General features: G+C 42.3%; 1 protein-coding gene across 1 annotated transcript; it reads left to right on the top strand.

Moving 5' to 3' along the window:
• The first annotated feature begins 1,532 nt into the window (after window positions 1-1,532).
• On the top strand, window positions 1,533-19,388 carry LOC126457272 (protein takeout-like). The gene is made up of 6 exons (XM_050093436.1): window positions 1,533-1,653; window positions 8,701-8,793; window positions 12,311-12,455; window positions 13,030-13,163; window positions 14,955-15,104; window positions 19,216-19,388. The coding sequence occupies exons 1-6, from the start codon at window positions 1,587-1,589 to the stop codon at window positions 19,368-19,370; spliced, it is 744 nt and encodes a 247-aa protein (XP_049949393.1). The 5' UTR covers window positions 1,533-1,586; the 3' UTR covers window positions 19,371-19,388.
• Window positions 19,389-25,495: the final 6,107 nt, after the last annotated feature.

The raw sequence follows: 25,495 nt of genomic DNA, 5'->3' as shown, positions 1-25,495 counted from the left end.
ATATGCAAGGTGATCAAAAAGTCAGCATAAATTTGAAAACTTAATAAACCACGGAATAATGTAGATAGAGAGATAAAAATTGACACAAATGCTTGGAATGACGTGGGGTTTTATTAGAACAAAAAAAACCAAAGTCACAAAATGTCCGACAGATGGCGCGTGAAAGAACTCTTGCGCGCGTCGTTTGGTGATGATCGTGTGCTCAGCTGCCACTTTCGTCATGCTTGGCCTCCCAAGTCCCCAGAACCTCAGTCCGTGCGATTATTGGCTTTGGGGTTACCTGAGGTCGCAAGTGTATCGTGATCGACCGACATCTCTAGGGATGCTGAAAGACAACATCCGACGCCAATGCCTCACCATGACTCCGGACATGCTTTACAGTGCTGCTCACAACATTATTTCTCGACTACAGCTATTGTTGACGAATGATTGTGGACATATTGAGCATTTCCTGTAAAGAACATCATCTTTGCTTTGTCTTACTCTGCCGGCCGAGGTGGCTCTTGGTTCAAAATGGCTCTGAGCACTATGCGACTTAACTTCTGAGGTCATCAGTCGCCTAGAACTTAGAACTAATTAAACCTAACTAACCTACGGACATCACACACATCCATGCCCGAGGCAGGATTCGAAACTGCGACCGTAGCGGTCGTTCGGCTCCAGACTGTAGCGCCTAGAACCGCACGGCCACTCCGGCCGGCGCCGAGGTGGGCGAGCGGTTCTAGGCGCTACAGTCTGGAACCGTGCGACCGCTACGGTCGCAGGTTCGAATCCTGCCTCGGGCATGGATGTGTGTGATGTCCTTAGTTTAGTTCGGTTTAGGTAGTTCTAAGTTCTAGGGGACTGATGACCTCAGAAGCTTAGTCCCATAGTGCTCAGAGCTATTTGAACCATTTTTTGTCTTACTTTGTTATGCTAATTATTGCCATTCTGATCAGATGAAGCGCCATCTGTCGGACAGATTTTGAACTTTTCTATTTTTTTTTGTTCTAATTAAACCCTATGTCATTCCAAACATACGGGTCAATTTGTACCTCTCTATCTACATTATTCCGTGATTTATTCAGTTTTCAAATTTATACTGACTTTTTGATCACCCAGTAGTACAACGGACCACACCGAAGTCAAGTAAACAAAGGCATTTCGTGCCAGAATCAGCGGAGCTGTCTAGAGTGGTATGCAAAGCAAAATCAGTCAATATGCAAGCCTGTACTGGCCCGTGGCGTAATGCCCAACACAAATGACATTATGGATCATAACGCGAAAAAAAAGAATTTGAGACAAAAGTTTTATTTAACATTTTACTTTCTTGAAGCATGCATTACGCCAACGAAATATATGTACTTACTTTTGAATCAACATGTATAAAAAGTTACAGAGATCTGCAAAGGGATTATTAGGTGGTTGTGCCTACCTGCGGCGGCTGCTGCGGTGCAGGAGCTTCGCGGCGTGACGCGTCTTGCGGGTGTTGTGGGATGGTCCGGGCCGGCCTGGGAGGAAGCGGGCGGAGCAGGGCTGGAGTGTCCTTGTGGCGCGCAATATAAAGCGGCGGCCGGCTGCGGCTCTGCACTGTACTGCCCACCGCAATGGCCCCGGAGCGAGTCCTGCTGGCGTTCGCCGCTGCCGTCGCCGTTGCCGTCGCAGGCAGCATCCGTGAGTATCTCTGCTCTCTGCTCGCGAAACATTAGCACGCTCGATGGGAACCAGCTCCACGGGGGGCTCTACATTAATGCCGGCCCCGTGTTGTGATCTGAACTCTTCAGAGATCTTCATCTACTTTGCTAACCACTCATGGCGGAGGGTACTTCGCATAGTACCACCTAGGAGTGTTACTTACCCTTCCCTTAGCGTTTGGAACGCTGGAAAGATGCCTACCTAAATTCCTGTGTACGCACTGTATTAAACATAATCTTACCTTTGTTGTATCTACTGGAGCGATACGTATAGACCTGTCGCCTATTCCTCGATTCCTCAGTATTGGTTCCTGGAGTGTTGTAAATGTGATTTCGTGCCATAACTGACGTTTACCTTCAACCGCCTACCAGTTCAGGCTTTCCAGCATTTCTGTGACGTTGTTAATGTGGTACTCTGTCTGACTGCCCTAGCACAGTAACTAACAAAAGTAAACCTAACGTTTGTGGCGTGGAGCCCGTGATCTGGCTACGGGTCTGACTATACGTACAGCCTCTCTTCGTCGTGGCACTAGGAGGGGGAGGATGGCGAGCCCATCACCTAACCTGCCTTTTACTCCTGGGAAAGATCCCCTGTATTCACGTGGTCGCAGGCTGAGTGCATGCGTCTGAAACCGTCCTGGAGGGACTCGAACGAGGAAACATTCCCGCCTCTATACGGTACTGAACGCGTAACTTCGAGGGCTGAAGTCTAGCCATATATCCGCTAGGCGACCAGTCACAAGATGGTAACTACATTTCTTTACTATTATATTACTACATAATTCACGCACCTGTACTACTGATAGAATTAAATTCACACGATCTTTGTGGAAATCACACAAGCTTATTTTCAGACTTGCTTGTCAAAGTCCAGCTCAACCGAAAGTGTGAATTCGTAATCTAAAATGTAACAATTTCGAAAATCAATAGCACTAGTGTATCTGTGTATCTGTGTATCTGCATATATCATACCCCGCAAGCCACGAAATAGTGAATAGCGGAGGGTACTTCTGGTGGCACTAAGTGAAACCCACTTTCTTTTTCCACTCACGAATGGTTTGTGGGAAGAATGATTGTCACTAAGCCTCCGTATTAGCTCAAATTTCTCGAATTTTCGTGGTCGTGGTCATTTCGCGAGATGTACTCGGGAGGAAGTAATGTGTTGTTCGACTCTTCCCGGAACGTTCTCTCTCCATATTTCAGTAGTAAATCTCTGCGTGATGTACAACACCTCTCTTGTAACGTCTGCCATTGAGTTTATTCAGCATCCCGGTAACGCTCTCGCGACGCCTAAACGATCCTGCTCTTCGTTGGATCTTCTCTATCCCTTCTATCAGTTCTACCTAGTAAGGATCCCAGATTGATGAAGAGTACTCAAGAATCGGTCGAACAAGTTCCTTGTAAGCTACTTCCTTCGTGGATGAGCTACATTTCCTTAAGATTCTTCCTATGAATCTCATTCTGACTTAGGCTTTTCCTAATATTTGCTTTATATAGTCAGTCCACTTAAGGCGCTCGATACTGACTCCTAAATATTTTACGGTGGGTACTGTTTCCAGCAGTTTGTTGTCAATACTGTACTTGTAAGTTAGTGGATTTCTTTGCCTATGCATATACAATATGTTCCATTTACGTGCGTTAAGGTTGAGCCTGCACCAATCAATGCAAGCATAAAATATGCCAGTTCTTGCGTTCAGCCAAAATCAACGCAAAACATAAAGTCACTGAAGTTCCATGCCTGCCCAACGATAACGTAATTCACGTAATTTTCCTGGGGCAGCTATAAAAGATAGGTTAATGTATGTCCGGGTGAACACAACAGTATATTAATGACATACATTTGAACGCTGGTAAAGTTCCATCCAAACTAACAACATTTTCATTCAACTTCGGTGATTCTCGGCACAGCATCTGATGGAACTAAGCTACTTTTCGACGTGGTAACGTGGCAATGTAATCCGCAACAGATTTAATGTATGCGGCGTTGAAGGGCTTGGACTGAATGAGCTGCCAGAGCTGCACGGCCTGGATGACAACATTCTGCCGCTCTTGCTATGTGGGATAAATTGAAGCTAAATAAAGCGGTACTTTAATCCGCGTTATGGCAGCCAGTCTGGAGAAATGTTTTCATGCACATAAATTTGTTAAGACTCTCGCTCTTGTTCCACAGCTTGACCGATCACCACGAGACTCATCGAAGGAACTGTTCTTCTGCAATCACATTATGAGGTAGGATACGAGACTGCTGGGACGTTAGAAAATATGTTGTAATCCGTGTGACGTCACTGCATGTTCCATTTAACTGCTGCTCAATAAAGCCAGGTACGATTGCAATTCAGCAGCACCTCAATTTTCGCTCTAGGCATTCCACTTACCGTTTTTTCTTCTTCTGCCTATTATTCTTTAGCGTACTTGTCTTAGGACGGTTTTCAACTGGAGGCTCTCCGTCGTGTCCCGTTCTCAGCATCTTCCCTCGTCTGTAGTTCATCAATCAAATTCTATATCTACCTCTTCCTCCCACTCCTTCCACTTTTCCTTCTATGATTGTTTGTTGCAGCCCATTCCTACGAATTTCCGGCCAAGATTCACTAATTCTTCGTTCTTAAATAAGTCAGCCCACTTCACGTTAAGCATTCTTCTCTATAGCCACATTTCAAAATTTTCTGTATGTCTTTCTTGTGTCATTTTAGCTGTCCATGGTTGACTGCTGTATAACGGTACGTTCTAGACGCTACATTTAACAAAGCTTTTCCTCAACTCCATCGGTAATCGTCTAGCTGTTAGGAACTGCTTCATCTTTTCAGATACTGTCTTTCCCAAAGATATACTGCCCACTTTTTTGTACAGTTTCCATACCATATCATTAAACTTCCTAGGTACAGAAAAGATTTTAATTGTTTTATCTTTTTTCCGTCAAAGACTCTTACGCTTCCTTCTTGCTTATTCTCATCACTTTTGTTGTTCCTGCATTTCCTTCAATCCATACTGGTCGTCCTTTCTTGCAATACTCTTCAACATCTTTCTTGTTTACTTACTACTTCTTCAACTTACTTCTACAGTATTGTAAATTGGACGTTTTCAAGCTACATTTTCTTTGGAATTGCAATATTTATGTCAGTACTTGAATGACACTTAATACGACCAGCTGAGCGACGTATGATGCTCCGAAGACAACTCTGTTATACTAGAGAAAGACACTGTTAAAAACGTAAGAATCACTATCGTGTTCGCAGCAGCCCTAGTATCACATGGCGAGCAGCTGTACAATACTCGCAAGCTGATACGTCACTACGAATTCGTGTATATAAAAAAGGAATGTATTTTTTTTTTCAAGTGCCGTCCTGCACCAGAAGTAATTGTTCGATTTCGCTGACCCATACGTCACTTAATATTGCCCTACCACACGCTATGTAGTACCAAAGAAAGCGTAGAGCCATTCGAAGAAAAAAATATCGATCTCAGTATGTCATTAATGATACAATAACAATATATGACGGGCCTTTTGTGACAATATAGGTGCAATTCACTTGCACGGATCAGTAGATGTTTGACTTGTGCCACCAAGGAACGCCAGAAGAAAAGAAACGGAGTATGATTTGCGGAAGCAAGCAGCCGGTTTGGTTTGGACCTAGAGATTTTAAGGACGCGAGGTAGGTGCCTTGAACGCGTGGGAACCGGTTCTGACGTAAACTACACGCGCGCTGATTTCACCTTCGGTTTTAACCTAAGGTTCGAAGTTCTGGCTATTACTACTGATTCCGTGAACTTACCTTGCCACAATTCGTGTTTCAATGTAGTACAGGACTGATATAGAAATGAGGATACAATTACCTTTTGAATTATTGAATTCGCTTAGCGCTTTACCACATATAATTTATGTTAAGTCATAGTCTCTATACGTGTAGTTTATTCACTAGCGAAGGTATTGCTGAAAAATTGACGCATTGTCAAAAATGTACATGCTGCATTTCTAGCTGTGAGACAACGAAACTTTCTCTGTCTGTAGGATTTCTATCGCGAGGAAAGAATTATAATATTAGCGAATACATAAGCCAATGACGAATCATCTTTCTTTCTTGCGTCAAAGATGGCTTATAGATTAACGTGTAGAGGGAGAAAATTCTTTTGGAAAGTAAATGTTAACATCCGATGATGGCGGAAGTTATATATGAACAGTAGAATAAAACGATTTTCTGTTTGCCTGAACCCACAGTCCTGTAGTAGTCTTTTATAAAATATTTCCAGAACAGAATGTGTTCCTTCTTAAAAAGATCTTTAAGTAATTTATGTTGTTATAGCTATCACTTTAAAAAGCCATGGTATGGTTAGTAAAAAATTAGTAACAATCAACGCCAATTTTTTTTTTCCTACAACAAACTGTATTTTATTGACTTTCTTATTATGGTGCTCTGCATCTCTAATTAATAACATGTGCTTCGTGCAAGTTTACGAAAACGTGAACACTACCTAAATTGAGTGCCATAAACTCCTAAATAATCACAATCAAGAATTGTGTGTTGAATGTAATAAAAGTATAGAATATATGGCACAGAATAAATAAATAATCCTAAGGTAATTCCGTAGAACGAATTTTTATTCTCATTTGGGTCGTATTAGGAATATACAAAACGGATCCGCCAATTTAAAAAAATCATGATTTGGCACAATAAATCTACGTCACTTTAATAAAGCTAGTAGCATCCTTAGGTATGTAAAAAAGACATAAATTACACCTGCATGCGTCCAATAACTATCGGATGTATCTAGACCAACGTCATTCATTAACTGCAATAGAATTATTGACTACACAAATGTACCCTGTTTATACGCAAGGCACATGGCGAGAATCTGCTGTTATAGTTTGATATTAATTCAGTTATATTTAGGGAACAAATAGTCTTACAGTACTACTATTTATTAATACATCGAGTCAGTATTATAGTTTTGTAGCGTTACAGGATAAACAGGATAAACAAAAAGTCTACATAAGCTTCACGCATACTTAAGTTCAATCGGAGGCTGGGCCGAGACGACCTTGGATTTCTCAGCTGGGAATGATGGCCTAAGAAACTGTAGTGAGCTGATACGGTAATAACGAAAGCACTGAAAATAAAAATAAAACATTGCACGCATTTTATACTCCAGCGAAGAAGAATCGTGCTTGTATACAACAAACTTGATTACATTTTTCTAACGTTGCTTGGTATTATGCCACTTCCAGGATCCGCTGCTATCAATGCTTTCGTCAGCCTGTGTTACACACCACCTTAGACACATGTACAGCAAGAAAATATGCGAACGAAATGTCAAATCATAGTAAACATTTGCATGAAGACCATCAGAAAATCACATTATTCGTTCTACAGGGCACACCTCTTTCTCCGAGAGCAGAAAAGGACACTCAACATGATGACTGCAATCGGCATTCACTGAAATAAAATATCAAGAAATCTCGTTGGAGGAAGAGCGGTCTTTCTTTTTCGTGAAAGACAGGCTTCCCGTGAAACTAACCAACTCTTCGGCCTGCCTATGCGCAGTAGTGTCGAGAGGGGGAGAGACGCCAAGTTACAGCGAGCGCGGTTGTTTTCCACAGCACAGTCGAGTAGTGTCAGGCGGCTCGAGAGCACTCTGGCGTGGAGTCCCCCGCTCAGGGTCACGAAGTCGGAGGTACCCGGAAGATCGTGGAATCGCCAGGTCAGGGGCCTCTCAGGACTTAGCTGCGTCGCGAACTTAGCTTCCTTAACTATCTCGAGAACATTTCCTACGTTCTGAACCGAAATGAGGGATCTTTAGTGCACATTATATAATCATATTTAGGTGCGATAAGTGAAAGGAAATGACTTCAGTTACAAATGAAACTCTTTCCATAGTAGTTTGAAATAGGTTATTCTCTGCCTTGTTGGGATAGGTCGATGGAAGCACCCAACTTTTCGCAGTTTATTTACTTATGTCAACCATTTTTCATACCAATCCAGGAGAATAATTTTCTTGAATCAAGAAAACAGGATAGGAAACGTAGAGTGTACCGTCTCGTTGACGTCGAGGTGGTTGTCGATGGATCGCTAGCTGAGATGGTCGGAGACCGGTCAGGAAGTTGGCTATGGTTTTGTTGAGAAGAACAATTCCGAAATTTGCCTAAACAGAATTTGAACGGGGAAACAGACAGGGTTTAACACCCTCCTCCTCCTCTCAAATTCTTTCTGTTCGCAAGACTACTTCTTAACCACTTTTTTTCGTGATCTTCACTTTCTTTTAGAGAAGTTCTTCAGAGTCTTTATTTAGGGATTAAATAAAAAAATAGCAATAAAAGTATAAAAGTAATTAAAAATTTAGATATAAATGCATTGCGTCAGTTATGATTTACTTCTGCAACACCAGATATCGCGATGGCAGCTTATTTTTGGTTCCAACGAGCGAGGCCATCTGATAATGAAGCCTTAGCCTTGAAACTGGCCGTGGCAAAATGAGTATTAGACTAGGTGTAGCTGTGGAACGTTTATTTCCTCAAATTGTAGCCTTCTCTCGGTTTCAAGTACCACTCTCAGACACACGTTATTAAACTTACTTAACTGAACAAAAAAAGTTCTTGAACATAAATAAATATTGTAATTAGACCACCTCATGTAAGTTTCCATGGGCAGATATAGTGCCCTAAAGGCAATAAGTTACTTTAGAAAGAAACGAAAAAGTTAAAGCAATTGCATAGCCACTGGAATTTGAAGTGAGGCTAGAGAGCAGTTTTGTGGCTGACAATACAATAAACCGATACGTTGCGTTGCGGTCTTTTCGGATACTTCTAAAATGAACACGGAGAAAAATGAGGAAAGTGAGAAGAACGTCAAACACAGTTAGAAATGCTGTAGCACACTAACAGCTTTATCGAAGTGTACTTGTAAGGCTGATTATGTATGTGACAGAGCTAGAAACAACATCACTGTTACTTACAGTAATCAAGGTGGGAGTTATAATATTAACTGTAAAATGAATGAAGTATCGTTTATAATGTTTTTGTTCTTTTTTATTGCAGCCAGCTACATCCCTGTCTGCAAAAGGAATGACCCAGACATAAACAACTGCATCAAGGATGCAGTGGAAAAGCTGAAGCCAAAGCTGGCGGAGGGTAAGTAACACCGACTGCAAGGGCAGCCTTCCCTATGTGTAAGCGTAGGTACGGGCTGCTGTGTGCCGGCTAAGGGCCTCCAAGCTGCTGCCGTGCTCCACAGGCTAGGAGTGTCGCACGTGCTCGTGACTCACAGTGGCTTACTGTTCGTACATAGTCATCTGATAAACAGAAACAGACCCTTGACGTTAGAATTATCGGACGTAGTAGTATTTTGTAGCGCACGAAATCTCAAACGTGAACAGAGCTTCGGTTCTTGCTCTAATTTTGGCTCTGAGCACTATGGGACTCAACTGCTGTGGTCATAAGTCCCCTAGAACTTAGAACTACTTAAACCTAACTAACCTAAGGACAGCACACAACACCCAGCCATCACGAGGTAGAGAAAATCCCTGACCCCGCCGGGAATCGAACCCGGGAACCCGGGCGTGGGAAGCGAGAACGCTACCGCACGACCACGAGATGCGGGCTGCTCTAATTTTACTCTGGCCCAGTAGAACTATGCGAGTCCTTACAACCGCTGCCTCTTATTCTTTAAAAAGTATCTTCAAATATTGCAGAAATAATTGAATTACTTTGCAGTTTGAGGTATGCGAGTATGTTTTAATAAATCCGTGGTTCTTGGAATAGCTGAACATTCGTACCTGTCGAAAATCTGTAGCAATCAAATATGCAGGATGATTCCTTGATGATGTTACAGACTTTCAGGGATGATGTAGGAGCGTAAATGTATCAAGCTGGGGCAAGGGACCATCGTTCAGAAACGACCGAGTAGAAATAAATAAATGAAAATTGTTCTGGTACCTCTGACAGCGGACCTGTTATACTGCAAGCTCTTTGCTTTCCACATTTTGGGAGGATGTAATGTGGTCCAAAACAAGAAAAAATGTGTAGTGAACATGGACTCTAAAATGAATACTTGTTCAGTAGAAGAGATGTGTTTCACAGCAGCAAACATGAACAAGTGTTCTGGGTACACACTTTACAGTCAGTGTTCACTTCACACTTTTTTCTGTTTTTGGTCCAAACACCTCCTTCCAAAACAAGTAAAGCAAAGAGCTTGCAGTAGAAGGGTCCACTGTCAGAGGTATCAGAACGATTTTCGTTTGTAACTTTTTTTTTCAAGTCGGTCGTTTCCAAACCAGCGTCTTTTACTTCAGATTGATACGTTTACCCTTCTCCGTGATACCCGAAAGTTTGTAACATCATCACGGAATCACGCTGTAGGTTCGACTCGTTTACAGAAGGCCGGTCACGAATCGGGTCTCTCGTCATGTCTAGGGGCAGGGTACTTTGCTACAACAAATGACATCCTTACGGTAAAATAATTTGACGAAGAATAGCACAAAATAAATTTTTTGAGAATTTAAAATTCAAGATTCAACCAGTAAATCTCAGCGTAAAATAACATTATTTTTTGAGACCGTGCAGTGACTATATAATGTACACAATAAGAATGTGTACCATTAAACGCGAGCTGTAAACGGAACTAAGGATGCGATAAATTGGTTTCACGGTATTATCGTTAAGCTCTGTGACGAAGTGAAATGGCTCCGAGAAGCAGATCCCTGCCCCATGTGTCACGTAAAGTCTAGAAAAGGAAGAATACTGATGTACTATAGAAAAGATGCAGGGCTATTTGATAAAGTTTACTTATTTTCAGTATACCGTCTAATCAGTCTAGAAACCAATCGTTCTTCTAATTTTAGACAGATTACGACTAGATCATATGCTCTGATTCTTCGCTCGATTGAACGCCACTTGTAACACAAGATATTTAACATACCTAATTTTAGGAGAGCGCTAGGTGAGTTTAATGCATAGTGCGCCAAGATCGCTATAATTGTTACAACGCATCCAGTTTCAACCACAAGCCTTACTTCAGTATGGCAAGTTATGATTAGACAAATGTGGCGAGCTACTGCGACAACCATAGCACCGCCTGAAGATGATCTAATTTAACGGTTGTAACCAGTCACTTCGTAACAATCGTAGAAATCTAGACGTGTTAAAAAATTTTATGCAACACGTGTAACACAGCTGCAACAGGATTACATGTGTCAGTTGCTGAGGAAATTTAACGGGCTCCTCTTCAGAAGCGCTTAGCTAGAGAATACGGGAACTACGGGTGCAAACACTTCCCATGTTTACCCGCCCGCACTGCTTACATAGCGGTCAACGTCTCTCGTCCTCGCATTGGAGGTCTTGTTACTTCATGTGCGGAGAGCGGTGTCTCGTCTGCTAACAGAAGTTGTCTTTGGCTTCAGAAAAATAGGTTATAAATTTTTGCCCAGTGGTTTTTGTACACTGATCATCCAGAACATTATGACTAATAGCCGGTATGTCCACCTCTGGCTCGGATAACAGCGGCAACACGTCGCTGAAGAGAGTTGGCGCCGCATCTGCACCTACAAGTCATCTAATTCCTGTGAATTTCGGGGAGGGGGGCGATGAGCTCTGACGATACGTTCAATAATACCACACATGTGTTCGGTCGGGTTCAGATCTGGCGAGTTGTGGAGGCAGCACATCAACAGGAACCCGCCAGTCTTTTACTCGAACCACTCAATCACGCTTCTGGAATAGCGCATTATCTTGCTGAAAAATGCCACTGCAGTCGGGAAACGTGATCGTCATGAAGGGGAATACGTTGTATGCAACTAGTGCACGATACTCCTTGGCCGTCATGGTGCCTTGCACGAGCTCCACTGGATCTATGGATGGCCATGTGAATGTTCCCCAGAGCATAATGGAGCTGCGGCCAGTTTGTCGCCGTCCCGCAGTACAGGTGTCAATGACCTGTTCCCTGGACGACGACGGATTCGCGCCCACCCATCAGGGTGATAAAGAAGGTGCCGGCATTCATCAGACCCTGCAATGCTCTGCCACTGCGCCAACGTCCAGTGCCGATGATTACTTTCCCATTTCAGTCATAGTTGCCGATGTCGTGGTGTTAACATTGGCACTCGCCTGGGTCTTCGGCTGCGAAGGCCCGTCGTTAGGCGTGTTCTGTGCACTGTACTCTGCCCAGCATTGAAGTCTATGTTAGTTCCGCCACAGTTCGCCGCCTGTCCTGTTGCAGCAGTCTGTCCAGCCAACGACGTCCGACATCTGTAATGGTTTCGCTACTCGTTGAAGACACTCACCATTGCTCTTCTAGAACACCCGATAAGTCGTGCAGTTTCCAAGCTGTTCTTGCCGAACCTCCTCGCCATCGGAATGAGCCCTCGATCAAACTCAGGTAGACCGCGCGTCTTCCCCATTCTGCACACGGACAGCACGCTCACTAGCAGTCACTCATCTTCAGGGGTCGCTGCTGTCGCCTACAGTGATTTATATCGACAGTATTTCGATGGTCATTATGCTCTGACTGATCAGTGTACATAAAATGCGAAGCTATTTATAACGGCTGTCTGCTTCTCACAAAGCAAGCAGCTGTAATTTGGAAGTATTTCTTTGTATTTTAGTTAGTTTTAAGTGACAACAGAAAAGAGATGGGTGTGGTTGCGTGTTACAGGGATCCCGGAGTTGGACGTGCCCAAACTGGAGCCCCTCTACATCCCCCAGCTTACCATCAGCCCCAACCAGGGACAGAACATCCGAGCGGTGGGCACCAACGTCAGAATCCACGGGGCCAGCCACTTCACTATCACCAGCATCACGTGCGTTTTCAGTCTAACAGCTTTCCTAGTCGTACGTTCTGTACAAATTTGACACATTCAGCTAGTATCCTTTATTGTTGAAACCCTAACTGGCATCACAAATGCTAAATTGTAAACTGTACGTTTCTGATAATACTCTCGTACTTTTTCCCAAAGGGTTACATAAAGTTGCCCAACAAGAAGTTATTTAATTCGTTTCTAAATTACCCCTGCATCACCTCTAAGATATTTAATACACTCTGGGAAGATTTTGAATATGTATCTGAGTCCTTTCTACAATAGTCTTAGCCCTTTAAAGTCTTTCTAGAGATCTTTTTGGTCTTGGCACAAATAGTTTCATTTACATTATCAACACAACGAAGATAAACACAAAGAAATGAAATTTCACTGTAAAAAACTCCTTGTGAGACGACCTCATGGACAGATTACTTATTTATGAATGCAGTTAAGCAATTCTTTGTCTGTGTAAGGTCCAGATATTTATGTGTGTCCTATAAATAAAAATTAAAGGCTTTTTCATTTTCATTCATGGTTTTTGAAATGCAAGACATAAAATAGTACAAAAATTTTACAGAGCTGATATACCAAAGCACGAGTTTTCCGCAGCGATAAAAATTCCCAGCCTGTACTTCGAAGCTGACTACGACGTCGATGCCAAGCTGTTGTCGATCACGCTGAAGGGAAGAGGACCACTAACTGCGAACGCAAGTAAGTTTCCAACATCCCATTTCCCTTAAGTTCACCAACCCTTGCATTTGGTATCCCTGAAGTGATCTTTAAATAACATATTACGCACGTGAGAGGGCAAGGATCCTGTTGTCAGGTTGTTGCAGCAGGTGACCTGGTATATGTGTAGGACACTCTTTACGTGCGGGCTCTTCCTGAGGCAGAGGAGTACAGAGAAATGACATTTGTAGAAAGATGTTTAGTACACAGCGCTAGTTCATTACCGTTTCGGATGAGTGTATGTCGATACTGAAGCCGTAAAATCATGAAGTACCAACAGAACAAACACTGGAATTTAACTCTGTCACTTCAAAGATATTCCATATTTTGAGACTGAAATGGTCATGTTAAACGATTTAGAAACATGTATTGAACACAAAGGTGTCAAGTAAATGTGAGTAGAGTGCTAAAACCAATTTACTGAACTAACACAAGTCGACAGCGGGCTACGGTTTCACCAACTGTTATGTGAAATGAGACGAAATTTATCTGAGATCGTATTCTGTGCGATGTAGTCATTAGAATTTGATGGCGTTGTGCGACGCATGGCATAAAAGATTTAGCCGTCGTTGTCCAGGCTCTTTCTGTTGTTTCTTTAAGTCCAAGTTACTTTTCTGATTAAAGTACTTTCTTAACATAACATGTTTCACCAGCTGATGGGCACACAACTGTTGAGTTAGTTCGCGTTCACTGCATGCAAATTTTAGCGCTCCACAAACAGACGGGAACAATACTTTTTCTACCACTACCGAATGTATTCGTATATGGCGCGACAATATTCTCTAATGTTATTACTCGTATCACAGGCACATACGCACAATATCGCACTATTCTACAAAACTGATTGTTGTTCCATCTCATAACACTAGTTCTACTCGTGACATGAGGGAACCAAAACATAATGACTAAACATTCACGGCGAAAGCTTGACGAAATTCGAAACACTGATGTCCATATTATGCGAAACATTTCGAAAGCATGGATGCGTTCCTAGAAATTGGATGTACTTTGAGCTGCTGTCAGACTTTGTACCAAGGTCTCAAACCACAAGGACACTGCCTTCGTGTGGAATTAATTAATTTACAGAAACATTTGCTTTCTGGGTTTCAGTAGATGTTCTGAACGATGGACTCTAAAGAAACAAGTTAGGAAAAAGAAACGTGTCAATAGAGATGTGGATATAGAGGACAACGACAGTAGCTGAAGGAAAATCAAATGGGAAAACTAAAAGAACGAAGGACGTTCTTTAATACCATACAGAATATGAATGCTGAAGAAATGAACCCCAAATATTACTTAAGGACTTCATAACAAACGTCTTTTAAGAAAAAGAACTTAGTAGTAAAGTAAGAGAGAGGCATAGCACCTCATATAGCGAGCCAACTGTATTGAACGGAAATAACACCAGTAATTACGAGCTGCTGAATCAGGTGCAGAGGGACAAGAGATGACAGCTACATCAACAAGGCGATGCCTTCGGTCATTGATAAGGAAAGGGTAGCTTCGTCTCCTTCTATTTAATCATTTACAGATTCACTAGATACGTCAAAGATGGTAGCTGATAAGTTTTTAAATATTTATAAAGTGGCTCATTTTACCGAAGACAAAAAACTAAAAATTTGTTCAGTACACTTCCACAACGTAATACCAATAAATCGTGAAGAACTTTAATTTATATAAAGTTCCTTTCAACAATATGTTGAAATTGTAATTAGTATCTTTGCTAATATGGTTTAGTTCGTTTGGTTATAATTTACACCTCCTTTATTGCAGCTGAGTGCAGCGGCGATGTTGTTCTGAAAGGTCAGCTCGTGAAGAAAAACGGGTCTCCTTACCTGTACTTCTACAACACTGAAGTTTCTATTGATGTGAAACACGTACAGGTCCATTTGGAAGGGCTCTTTAATGGAGACAAAGTACTGGGTAAGTACGAGAATTATTTGATACCATTTTACTTCCCTTTTATGTCGTGATCGTCAGCGAATTTTATGTAACTGCAATAAATTTGTAGTGAAACACACGACAACGTATAGCAAAGGGAAAGTGGGGAACATCTATAAAATTGGATAAGCTGAAACTTATTATGAACTGTAGTTACATCAAAACTATCAGAGAGAACGATGAAGAATTATATAAAGATAGTTCTTTTAAATCCACTCTTGTTCATAAAATAATTAACGAAACGCGTTTAGCAGAGGTAGCAATCCGATGTTCTTTCTTGAACGTATCGTGTACTTAAGGGTTTATTTCGATGTCAGACGGAAAGCACGATTGGCAAAGGGCCAGTGAAAAATGCTATCATTTCACGAGGAATAGCATTTTTGTGGCAAACCTACACTGCAAAAACAAGTTGGCGAAACAATCGGGGAGAGAATAGAAGACAAACAAAACTATGTAACAACGTAACCTGCGGATAAAATGGATGATCTGATGGAGAAGATTTTTTTTTAAGAAATTGATGGACACATCGATTTTGCGCAGAAGATTACTGTTCGAAATATTTTAATCGGTATCACTCACTCAGAGCATTATAAAACATGCAAAGTTTCACACGGAAAGCTCGAAATCTCAAAAGTGTACGTGTTGGGAGAAGGAAATCGATGTTACGATTCACGAGTGAGCATCTGAAACGTTTAGGGAGTAGACTTATCTGTAAGATTTATTTATTTGTTTCTTACCGCAGGGTGAAGCGACGTAAGTAATTTTGATACTGTAGCTGTTTTTGGTATGGAGAGAACGAGACCGATATCGTAGTGGATGTTCGTTCCTATCAAATGAATATAGAGCTTTTTCCTACTCCGAGGTTCGCACAGTTTCCACTTGGCGGGAGTACAGTTTACAATATATAGAGAAAATCACTTAATCAATGGAAGACACTCTTACTTTTAGTTTCCACATACGGTTAAAATTTTTTGTCTGGTTCCGAAACCTTAAGGTTCAGATAAGGCCTTATCATCCCATCACGAGATGGTCATTAGCGATGAGGCAGAAATTCGGGTTGGGTGAGGCATGGATTTGAAATCGGCCTAGATCCATCCCAGAACTTGCCTTAAGCGATTCAGCAAAATCACGGAAGCCTAAATCTTGGTGGCTGGTCAGGGATTTGAACCACCGTTCTCAGAATACGAGTCCTGTGTGCCGATCGCGACTCCACCTCGTCCCGTTTTTAAATTTCTGGTCTACCAAGTGCCGAGGGATTCAATTCTGCCAAGCAGATTTGAAACGGTGTCACAGAGTAATGCCTCGGCAAACATTCACTTGGGGCAACTGGGGGAAACGTGCAGTATCTGAGCCGCAATGCCAAAACCGCGGTTTGGTTCCGGCTCTTGGCTGCTGCTCTTATAACTGCTTCGCCAAGCTCTCTGCTAAAACTCCAGCGGAAGTGGAAACAAAGGAGTCTTAATTGCACGCTAGATGGCAGCTGCTTCGTGGGAACTATAATTACCCACTCTCTCTGGTTGTGTGTCAGCAAACGCACGTATGACTCACGAACGGAAGCAGTGAAGTTCGTTTTTTGTTCGATTCCTGTCTTTTTCTCGAGTTGCTGAGTATCATCAGTGAAGGTGAATGTGCGATGTGCTATGCTAAAGATGCCAATGTGAGACAGAGCGATGTTTGTGCTCTATCACAACAATAGCAAATGCTAACGTTATAACTTCCTGAAAGGAAGTCATATTTCCCACCCCCAACAGTCCACCTTCTCCAGTATGCTGATGACACCGCCTTCCTGGCTCTCTATCCTACCCTTCAACGGTCTCAACGTACCCTCCAAACCCACCTTAACCAGTTCACTACTTGGTGTAACCAGTGGTTCCTCCGTCTCAACCCCTCCAAAACCCAGGCGATCATCATAGGCCGTACCACTCGCTCCATTCGCCTCCATGATTTCTACCTCACCCTTCATGGTCGTCCTATCCAGCTCACCCGCACCCTGAAATACCTTGGCCTCAGCCTCGACCGACACCTCACCTGGACCCCTCATCTCCAGACCATCCAGCAGAAAGCCCATTCCCGCCTCCGCCTTCTGAAACTCCTGTCTGGCCGGACATGGGGATTGCATCCTTCTACCATCCTCCACACCTACAAATCCCTCATCCGTCCTATCCTCTGTTAAGCCAGCGTTGCCTGGATCTCCACCCCCAGCCGCTTTTACAAGGCCCTCCAAATCCTTGAACGCCATGCGCTCCGCCTTGCCTTCCGTATCCGCCTTCCTTCCCCCACACGGCTCCTGTATGAACTGATCCCCTTCCCCCACCTCCTCCTGTTCCTCCAACATCTCCGCATCCTTTACATCGTTTGCAGGCTTGATCCCCCCCCACCCTCTGGTTTCCTCCTTCCTCTCCACCCCCCACCCGTTGCCGCGCCTCTATCGCTGTATCCCTCCCTCTCTCCACCTCCACACCCTCCATCTCCTTCATCAGGGCAATTTCCAACGCCTCCCCCTCCTGGATGACGAACTGCGCCGTGACATCTACCCTTCCTTCCAACTATAACCTGGCCTTGCTCCCCCCCTCCCCAGGGCCCCCTTTTTCCTCTTCCCTGCTTCTCCCAGAGCGGATTTTCCTCCATCCCCCCCTCCTCTGAGACCTTGCACCCCATACTTGCCTCTTTCCTTCCCACATACCTCCCTACCTGGCCCTCTTCAGGGCGCCCCCCGCTCATCTCCCCCATCCCTTCCCCTCCCTTCCTTCTTCAGGTCTCCCTCATCTCCTTGCGCCTGGCAGATCCTCTGTATTGATCATCATCAGTGTGCCACATCAGTGTTATGTTTAGTGCTGTTTCTCCTGTGCGTCAAGAGGTGTGATTTTAATTGTGTACTGCCTTGAGGTTCGCCGTCAGTGTTACGTTATGTGCTATGCCATCCGTCGATACCTTTATGCTCCAGTCATACTGTGCGTTGTGTTCTTTTAATCGTCGCAGTGTGTGGCTTTTTGTGTGTGCTACTTTTAAACAGTTTTTTATCTCCATTTTACAGTCACCCCTTTATTTGTCTATTGCCTTCCATGATGTTCCCCCTTTTTTATATCCATGTTCACCTTATTCTCTCCTTGCTGTTTTTAAATGTCTTCTATTGTTTTGTTCTATGTCTTTCGGCTGAAGAGCAGCGCATATGCTGCTGCCAGCTCGCCGCGATGGGGAATTGAAATACAATAAAGAAAAAAAAAGGTCATATTTTGCTTACAACTGTTAAAGATCATATTTTTGGTGCTGCAATTTCTGCATTTACACCATTATAAAGCACAAACGAATTGTGTCGTGTCATGGCATAGATACTGCTTATAAGTTATGGTTTGTTTATTTCCCACTTTACCCCAATGGAAGCGACAGACGTGACCACATTAACATAATTACATCTTTTACGTTAATTCTCAGGTAGATTGAGTTACAAATGCGACTGAAAGGAGTAACAGAGAGAACAAAGAGGGACTTGTACACCTCAGAGACTAACTAGTCAATATCACCATTATTTATGGCATATAACTGTTCCGTGACGTGAGATCAATTGTTTGTACTTGATAATTGACTAAACGCAGAAACAGCAACAGAAAAAAGAAACCCTTGACACCCATAGGTGAAATATAACGTCCTTTCAAGAATTTAGACCCATTTTACGGGAAGTTAATAATTTTGTAATGTGTCATAAAGCAGAATACTTGAAACCGCCGACGATGGAAGCTCTTGATATGTTATGCTGAAACATGCTGTTATCCGATTTTCTTCTGAAATATCCATCAACGGAAAGAAAGTGTTCGGCTCCACAATGTGGGAAAGTGCAGTTTAATGAAGAGATGATTAGCATGGAATCTGAAAAATACTGTAGATGATAACAATAATGTTATAAAATAATTAGAGTACTAGTAATTACATAATGAGCATGTGCGAGAAATCCATCAATTGCACCAGCAATCTCATAAGACCTCTCGCTCCTTTTCCCCATGTTTGTAAATTCACTATTGATAAACTCCTCCTTTTCACAGCAAATATAGGGATAGAGTTTGTACGAACTGGAAAGTAATTGTATGGTTCTGTTTAGGTGAAGCCACAAACCAGGCGCTGAACGAGAATTCCGGGGAGTTCTGGCCGACCATCAAACCCATTGCCGAGCGGACGATAGCAGAAGTTTTGCTTGGAATCGCCAACAACATTACATCACATTTCACCTATGATGACCTGTTCCCTAAAAATTAATAAACTATATTTATCTTATTTCTCGGACTATTGTTTCCTTAAATTTCCTTCACACAATTTAGTGTAATATTTTAAGCTGACAATTATCCTGTTACTGTAGATGTATTCTAAGACTGTCCTCAGCCCATGAAATCTGATGCAGTTGAGTGTGAAGAAGAAACATACTCTTACAATGAGCGAAATTATGAACACACAAAGGAATTGAACTGTAAGGACCATTTTCAAAGTACAGTGTGAAATTTATCGTGCTTATCAGATGAAGACCACGAAATTGTTTTTCGAACCCATGCTTTCAGCTAAACTGTTGTCTCGCCATAGGAATGAAGAGCATTAATTTTAAAAGAAAGCTTTTATTTCGATTTTTCCGACAATCAAATGCTGAAATTAATTTATTGGCCTTCCCACCAGTTTTCCAAAAACCAAGTGAATTATTACTATTTACTGAAGAAGGTAGCGAGACGCAGAAGAAAAACAGCTTGGGCATCAAATCCAGTATGAAACACAAAAATAAGTTTGGAAGCCTGGATGTTGATACTGATGAAACTAAGGCAAAAAGTGTAACACTTTGATGCTATTAACGACAGTAAATATGATCAACACATGATGTCCGTGGCGTTTTCCTTGCGAAGATGTTCTCGTCCCGCCAAGATTCTGTGGCGAAGGACTGCGGTTAGCAAAACACTTCCAAAGATCATTTCAGTACTGAATTATTTTGAAAACCGAAAAAAATTGCACTTTACCACGTTCCTATGGAGACATTCATGTCACATTTGAGAAAAATTAAAATTTGTCATGTTTGCCTTAAAAAATTCATCGTCAAATATTTTGAACATCGTATCTGGGAGGTAGTTGAGGACGAAAAATAAGCTATTGATAATTAACACTTTTTACAGAATCGCTTACTATGGAAAGCCGTGCTAAAAGTGATTTTTTTACAAAATACGTCATTAAACACTCGTACGCAATAGTAACGGTATCAGATACGTATAAATGGTATAAAGTATGTTCATACTGATATCATATAAAGAACAATATGCAGGTGGTGCATTTAGATACAACTGATTTTGGTAAATTCATCTGGAAAACCAGAAAGCAATTAACATCCCTCTCTAGGCAAAGGTGAATATCACATTTTGAACATAGTATTTTTTATTTTCTTTGACAGGGGTTGTTTATACCTCTACACAGCATTGTGGTGATCTACTATGGGAGATAGCATCGTATGGTATATTTGGTGGAGGTCGCCTGTCTTCTTCGGATATTTTCTGTAGAAGGTTTTTTCAGCTTCTTCGTTACTAGGCCTGGCTCTTCTACTTTTTTCCATTTTCCCCTTATATCACAAGACGTTTAGCTTCAAACATTCGAAAATACAACAAATCGACTTCAGTGGACAATACTTTCGATATTACAACTAGCTGTTAACTAAAGCCAAAACAGTAACTTACACCAGTATTCTTAGAGTCAATATAAAACCGAACTAAACTCCTCCCATACAGGCTATGAAAGCCCAAGGGTACCGACCGGCCGTAGTGTCATCCTCAGCTCATAGGCGTCACTGGATGCAGCTATGGAGAGGCATGTGGTCAGCACACCGCTCTCCCGGCCATATGTCAGTTTCCAAGACTGGAGCCGGTACTTCTCAGTCAAGTAGCTCCTCAGTATGCCTCAAAGGGCTGAGTGCAAGCCGCTTGACAACAGCGCTCGGCACACCGAATGGCCACCCATCCAAGTGCTACCCAGCCCGACAGCGCTAACTTTGGTGATCTGACGGAAACTGGCGTTACCACTGCGGCAATGCCGTTGTTAGAATCTATTTGCTAAATATAAAAAAGAATCTATAGAGTCCAATCAGCTGATCAAGCAAATCTTCTCCACCCATCTTGTTCATCATTGGCATACTATTTTAGCATCAGACAGATCTCGCTGCTGGCAAGTCCAGGAACTCCTTGACAATGTCTGCATTTGTTGCGTGACTCAGCTTTCTGTGACCTGTAAATAAAACTAATTGTTAACCAACTACCATATGTTGTTAATAGAAATGTCATAGAGTAGAACACAAATTACAGGACAAGGTCCCTGAAAGATTTTATTAGTGTAACTCACCACTTCAGAGGATCTTAACAAAGTAGAAGGTGCATGGTTAACGTTACGGAATGCATTATTAGTTAGTGCAAGAGAAGGGCTTGTTTGTCATCCATAATTCTATGAAGAATTTCGGAAATCTGTAGAGACCAGATCCGCAAAGAGACTAAAATGGCTGGAACAATCTTCGGAAAATCCAAGGGTATCATATTACGAAGCAAGACAGATTAGCTCATAAAGGAAGTAGGAGCGGGAACATCACAGAAGTCTACTGATAGCTCCCGCTGAATCAAAGTTGTCACGCTCCTTTTTCAGGGCCACAAGATTTGTCAGAGGCCGACAACATACTTCTGTTCTAATGAATGAGGCTGGTGATGTGGTGCCACCGTTGGAGCAGGCAAATCTCTTTACAAACGTTTTGAAACCTTACTGAATCACGGCATTCCAACAGCGCCGACAACAAAGATGCGCACCCTGTTTCATAGAGTGGAAGCCCTTGAACCATCGAAGGAAGAAATCAGTGTTGAGGTACGGGCCCTCAGGAACAACAATGCTGCAGGAGACAGTGGTATCACAGCTGGGATGCTCCATTTTGGAGGTGCAACACTAATGGATGTTTTGAAGCTGTTAATATCTACCATTTAGACAGCAGAAATAGTTCATAAAAAGTGAAAGGGAGAAAATATATTTCTCATCTCCAAGAAGGGTGGTGCCCATTACTTGACGGTAGAAATAATTTCTGAAGAACGGAAGGGGTGCAATTACATATACCATCTTCAAGGAGGGTAGTGCTATACAAATATCCAAATAACGAGGTATTTCATTACTTGAAACTTGTGATAAAGTCTCTACGACGCTGCTGTTAAAAAGCATGAAACCCCTGGCTGATGGAACGGTAGGTCCCTATCAGTGTCGTCTCATGACAATATATTGACCTTCAGGCAGCACATAGAAAAATTTTGCTAGTTCCATAGGGAATTACATCTCTCCTTCATTGATAGTCGACAGACATAGGGACAGCATTGACAGCTCCATATTATGGAAAATGTTAGAGGAGTTTGTCATCCCATCGAAATACGTCCGACTAATTGCAGCTTGCTAGTCTCAGTCAACTTGTGAAGTACCGTCCAGGAACCAACGATCGCCACCATTCAGTATTCGAAATGGATTGAGGCAAGGTGATCCATTGGCGCCAATACTCATCAGCTTAGCCTTGGAGAAAGCCAGCCATGACACTGGTCGAATCAGAGAAACGGACATGGTAGGAGCACACACAATCTTGTCATTTGCTGACGATTTTGTGATACCTGGTGCCATCCCGGAGCAAGGTTGATTTGATACTTTCCGATTTACCCTCACCGTGGAGAGAATTGGACTAGTGATGAATAATGATAAAGCTAAATATCTCCTTGTATCGTGTCGTCAGGCTCTCCATCCTGCCACTGTTGTAGCAGGGCACACCTCTGAAAGAGTTCAAGAATTCAATTTCCTGGGCTCCATACTGACTAATAAAAGTTAATTGACTAAATAAGTGAATCAAATGGCTTGGTTCAAATGGTTCTAAGCACTATGGCACTTAACATCTGAGGTCATCAATCCCCTAGACTTAGAACTACTTATACCTAACTAATCTAAGGACAGCACATACATCCATGCCCGAGGCAGGATTCGAACCTGCGACCGTAGCAGCCGTGTGGTACCGGACTGAAGCGCCTAGAACCGCTCGACCACAGAGGCCGGCAGTAGTGAATCAATGAATAATAAATGCTAATCTCATGTTCTAAGCCTGAACAATTTATTCAAGTGACTACTGATATGACAGATGGATAAAATCCAGCTGTAGATAACACTTGCATAGGTGTTACTTTTACGCTGTTTGTGAGATCGGGGTGATAGCAACTGAAGAAGCAGTCGATGCCTTCGAGAGGAAGGTATTTTGAAAGACCTATGGACCCGTCTACATCACCAACGGAGGTAGCTGGGAACGAGGAACAAAAGTAGAGCTGTACCACTGGTTTGGAAAGCCACGCCACTCGTTGGCCGAATATTAGGGCAGAAGAGGCTACAGTGGTTTGGCCACGCCCTTCGACCTGGTAGTTACCTTCCATACCGGGTCTCAATTCTCGACCACCCTCAACCACCCGGGAAACGCAGACGCCCAAGCGGGCGTCCAAGTACGCGATGGAACGATCGAGTATTAACAAACCTCAAATAAGTAGAGCCGATAGTGCCACAAGATGAAGTTGCAGTACCTATCTCCCCTGTTGTAACTGACTAACTTAATTTTTATTGTTCTTTTATAATTTCTCTGTAATGTGCTGAATTTTCTTCCTTTTGTAGTGTGCCTTAAAGGCCCGTTAACACAATAAATGACGATGATGCAGTATGTCACGTAGCAAAAGAGAAATGAGCTATTGATTCAATGAATGTTGTTATAGAGTAACGGGTCGAAAACAACAATTATCTCATAGCCTTCACTGCATGTTAATGGGTAAAAAATGTTGCCACCGAGTCCGCGTATGTAGAATATTTCATTATATTCATAATGTCATATCTCTTAAATTAATCTCAATCACTAAAATTATGTTCTTTGTAATACTGTTTCTTGAGCAGGAGGAAATGTGCATGTCATAGTAATTAGTATGTGATTATGACTGACCTGAAGCGTTTCGTAGTGTGTCCGACTTGCGACCGCACTACTCCATTACAACGTCAGAGGGCAGCAAAGGCTCGAAACACAAAGTGACAGATGTCTAGTAAACAGGCCAGTGGGTCTCAAACGCGAGATCATTAACTAGTATAATATGTTCAAGAAGTCAATGCCCAATGTATTGAACATAATGTCTGATTAGTAGCAGCATAGTCTGTGGAATGGACGTAGCTGGGACTTATGGGGCGCAAATGTACTTGTAAATTACAAAAATGGATGTTCCATCCTCCTAAACCTCTGCACCTATATCAAGCAAACCTGGTGCACTTATCATTTACTGCCAAACAGAAAAGAGCTCATACGATACCACATAATGGCGGTTACCAAATATGTTCCCTTCAGAAAAAATTTGCTTGCTACATGAGAAATCAGAATATGTTAAGCTTAGATAATGTACTGAGTGAATGGGAGGGTGTGTATGTAATATTTTATAAATACGCCGAATCAAAAAATTGTGGGGAGGTACATGGAGTAAACACTACACTCTCACTCTTGTAGTACGACATATTACTGCATTACGACTAGAACAACGTTTTATATGTAAAGAGAATAGAGATAAATCATTTTCAATTGCGAGTCTGATTTTAACTAGCAATCTTTTTTAAAAACCTTCACTTTTGCTGCACCTCACGGCGTTTGAGGATTCCGAGACAGAGTAGCGATAATGACTGATGCTGGTATCTGACGAGTCTGTGTGGTGAATAAGGTCTCGAGATCCGTTATATAAGTACATGTTGCAGGTAGTGATAGGATTCTTGTACAATCGCAACTTCGTCATAAGCCTGATCTCGTGCGAGTGCAGCTCCACGTTGTGCACAGTCTGAGATACGAGGCGCTGATGCATGTACAGAGTACATTCGTTTATACAACGTCCTACTCTGTGGCATCCACGAAACAGTTTCAGTTCAGTGACTAATATGGCACTGTTCAAGGTTGATTCACACCAAAGCACAGCCTTTGAAAATTCGAACTTGATATCGTGCAACGCATTACTGCACCAATGACCGACCGATTTGCTTCCGTTCCACATGTGAAAACTATCTCACTTCCTTCAATAATTCAAGTACAGCACATGCTTCACAATGTACTCTATACTGATCACTGTCTTTCTGCAGCTCTTATACATTATGTGCACGTATTAATTTAAGTTTTTTACCAGCGTCTTTAAACACGGAAACCAACACACCAGTTAAGCCATCACGTCAATAGTCGGCGTGCTCCTTGTTATCGCTGTACACCCTTTTGTTCAGTTTCAATAGTCGGAAACAGGCCCTCTTAAAGCAAAGATATATATACACAAATACACTGAAAGACTTACGTTCTGATAGGTGTA

The sequence above is a fragment of the Schistocerca serialis genome, chromosome 2 (genome assembly GCF_023864345.2).
Source record: "Schistocerca serialis cubense isolate TAMUIC-IGC-003099 chromosome 2, iqSchSeri2.2, whole genome shotgun sequence".
In the NCBI taxonomy this organism is placed as follows: domain Eukaryota; kingdom Metazoa; phylum Arthropoda; class Insecta; order Orthoptera; family Acrididae; genus Schistocerca; species Schistocerca serialis.
This window is presented reverse-complemented; position numbering and strand designations above follow the sequence as displayed.

Excerpts from the sequence above, each read along its gene's own strand:
- LOC126457272 (XM_050093436.1), top strand. The coding sequence starts at position 1,587 with ATGGCCCCGGAGCGAGTCCTGCTGGCGTTCGCCGCTGCCGTCGCCGTT. Across the intron at positions 1,654-8,700 it reads TGCCGTCGCAGGCAGCATCC|CCAGCTACATCCCTGTCTGC; the intron begins GTGAGTATCTCT and ends TTTTTATTGCAG. Across the intron at positions 13,164-14,954 it reads ACCACTAACTGCGAACGCAA|CTGAGTGCAGCGGCGATGTT; the intron begins GTAAGTTTCCAA and ends CCTTTATTGCAG.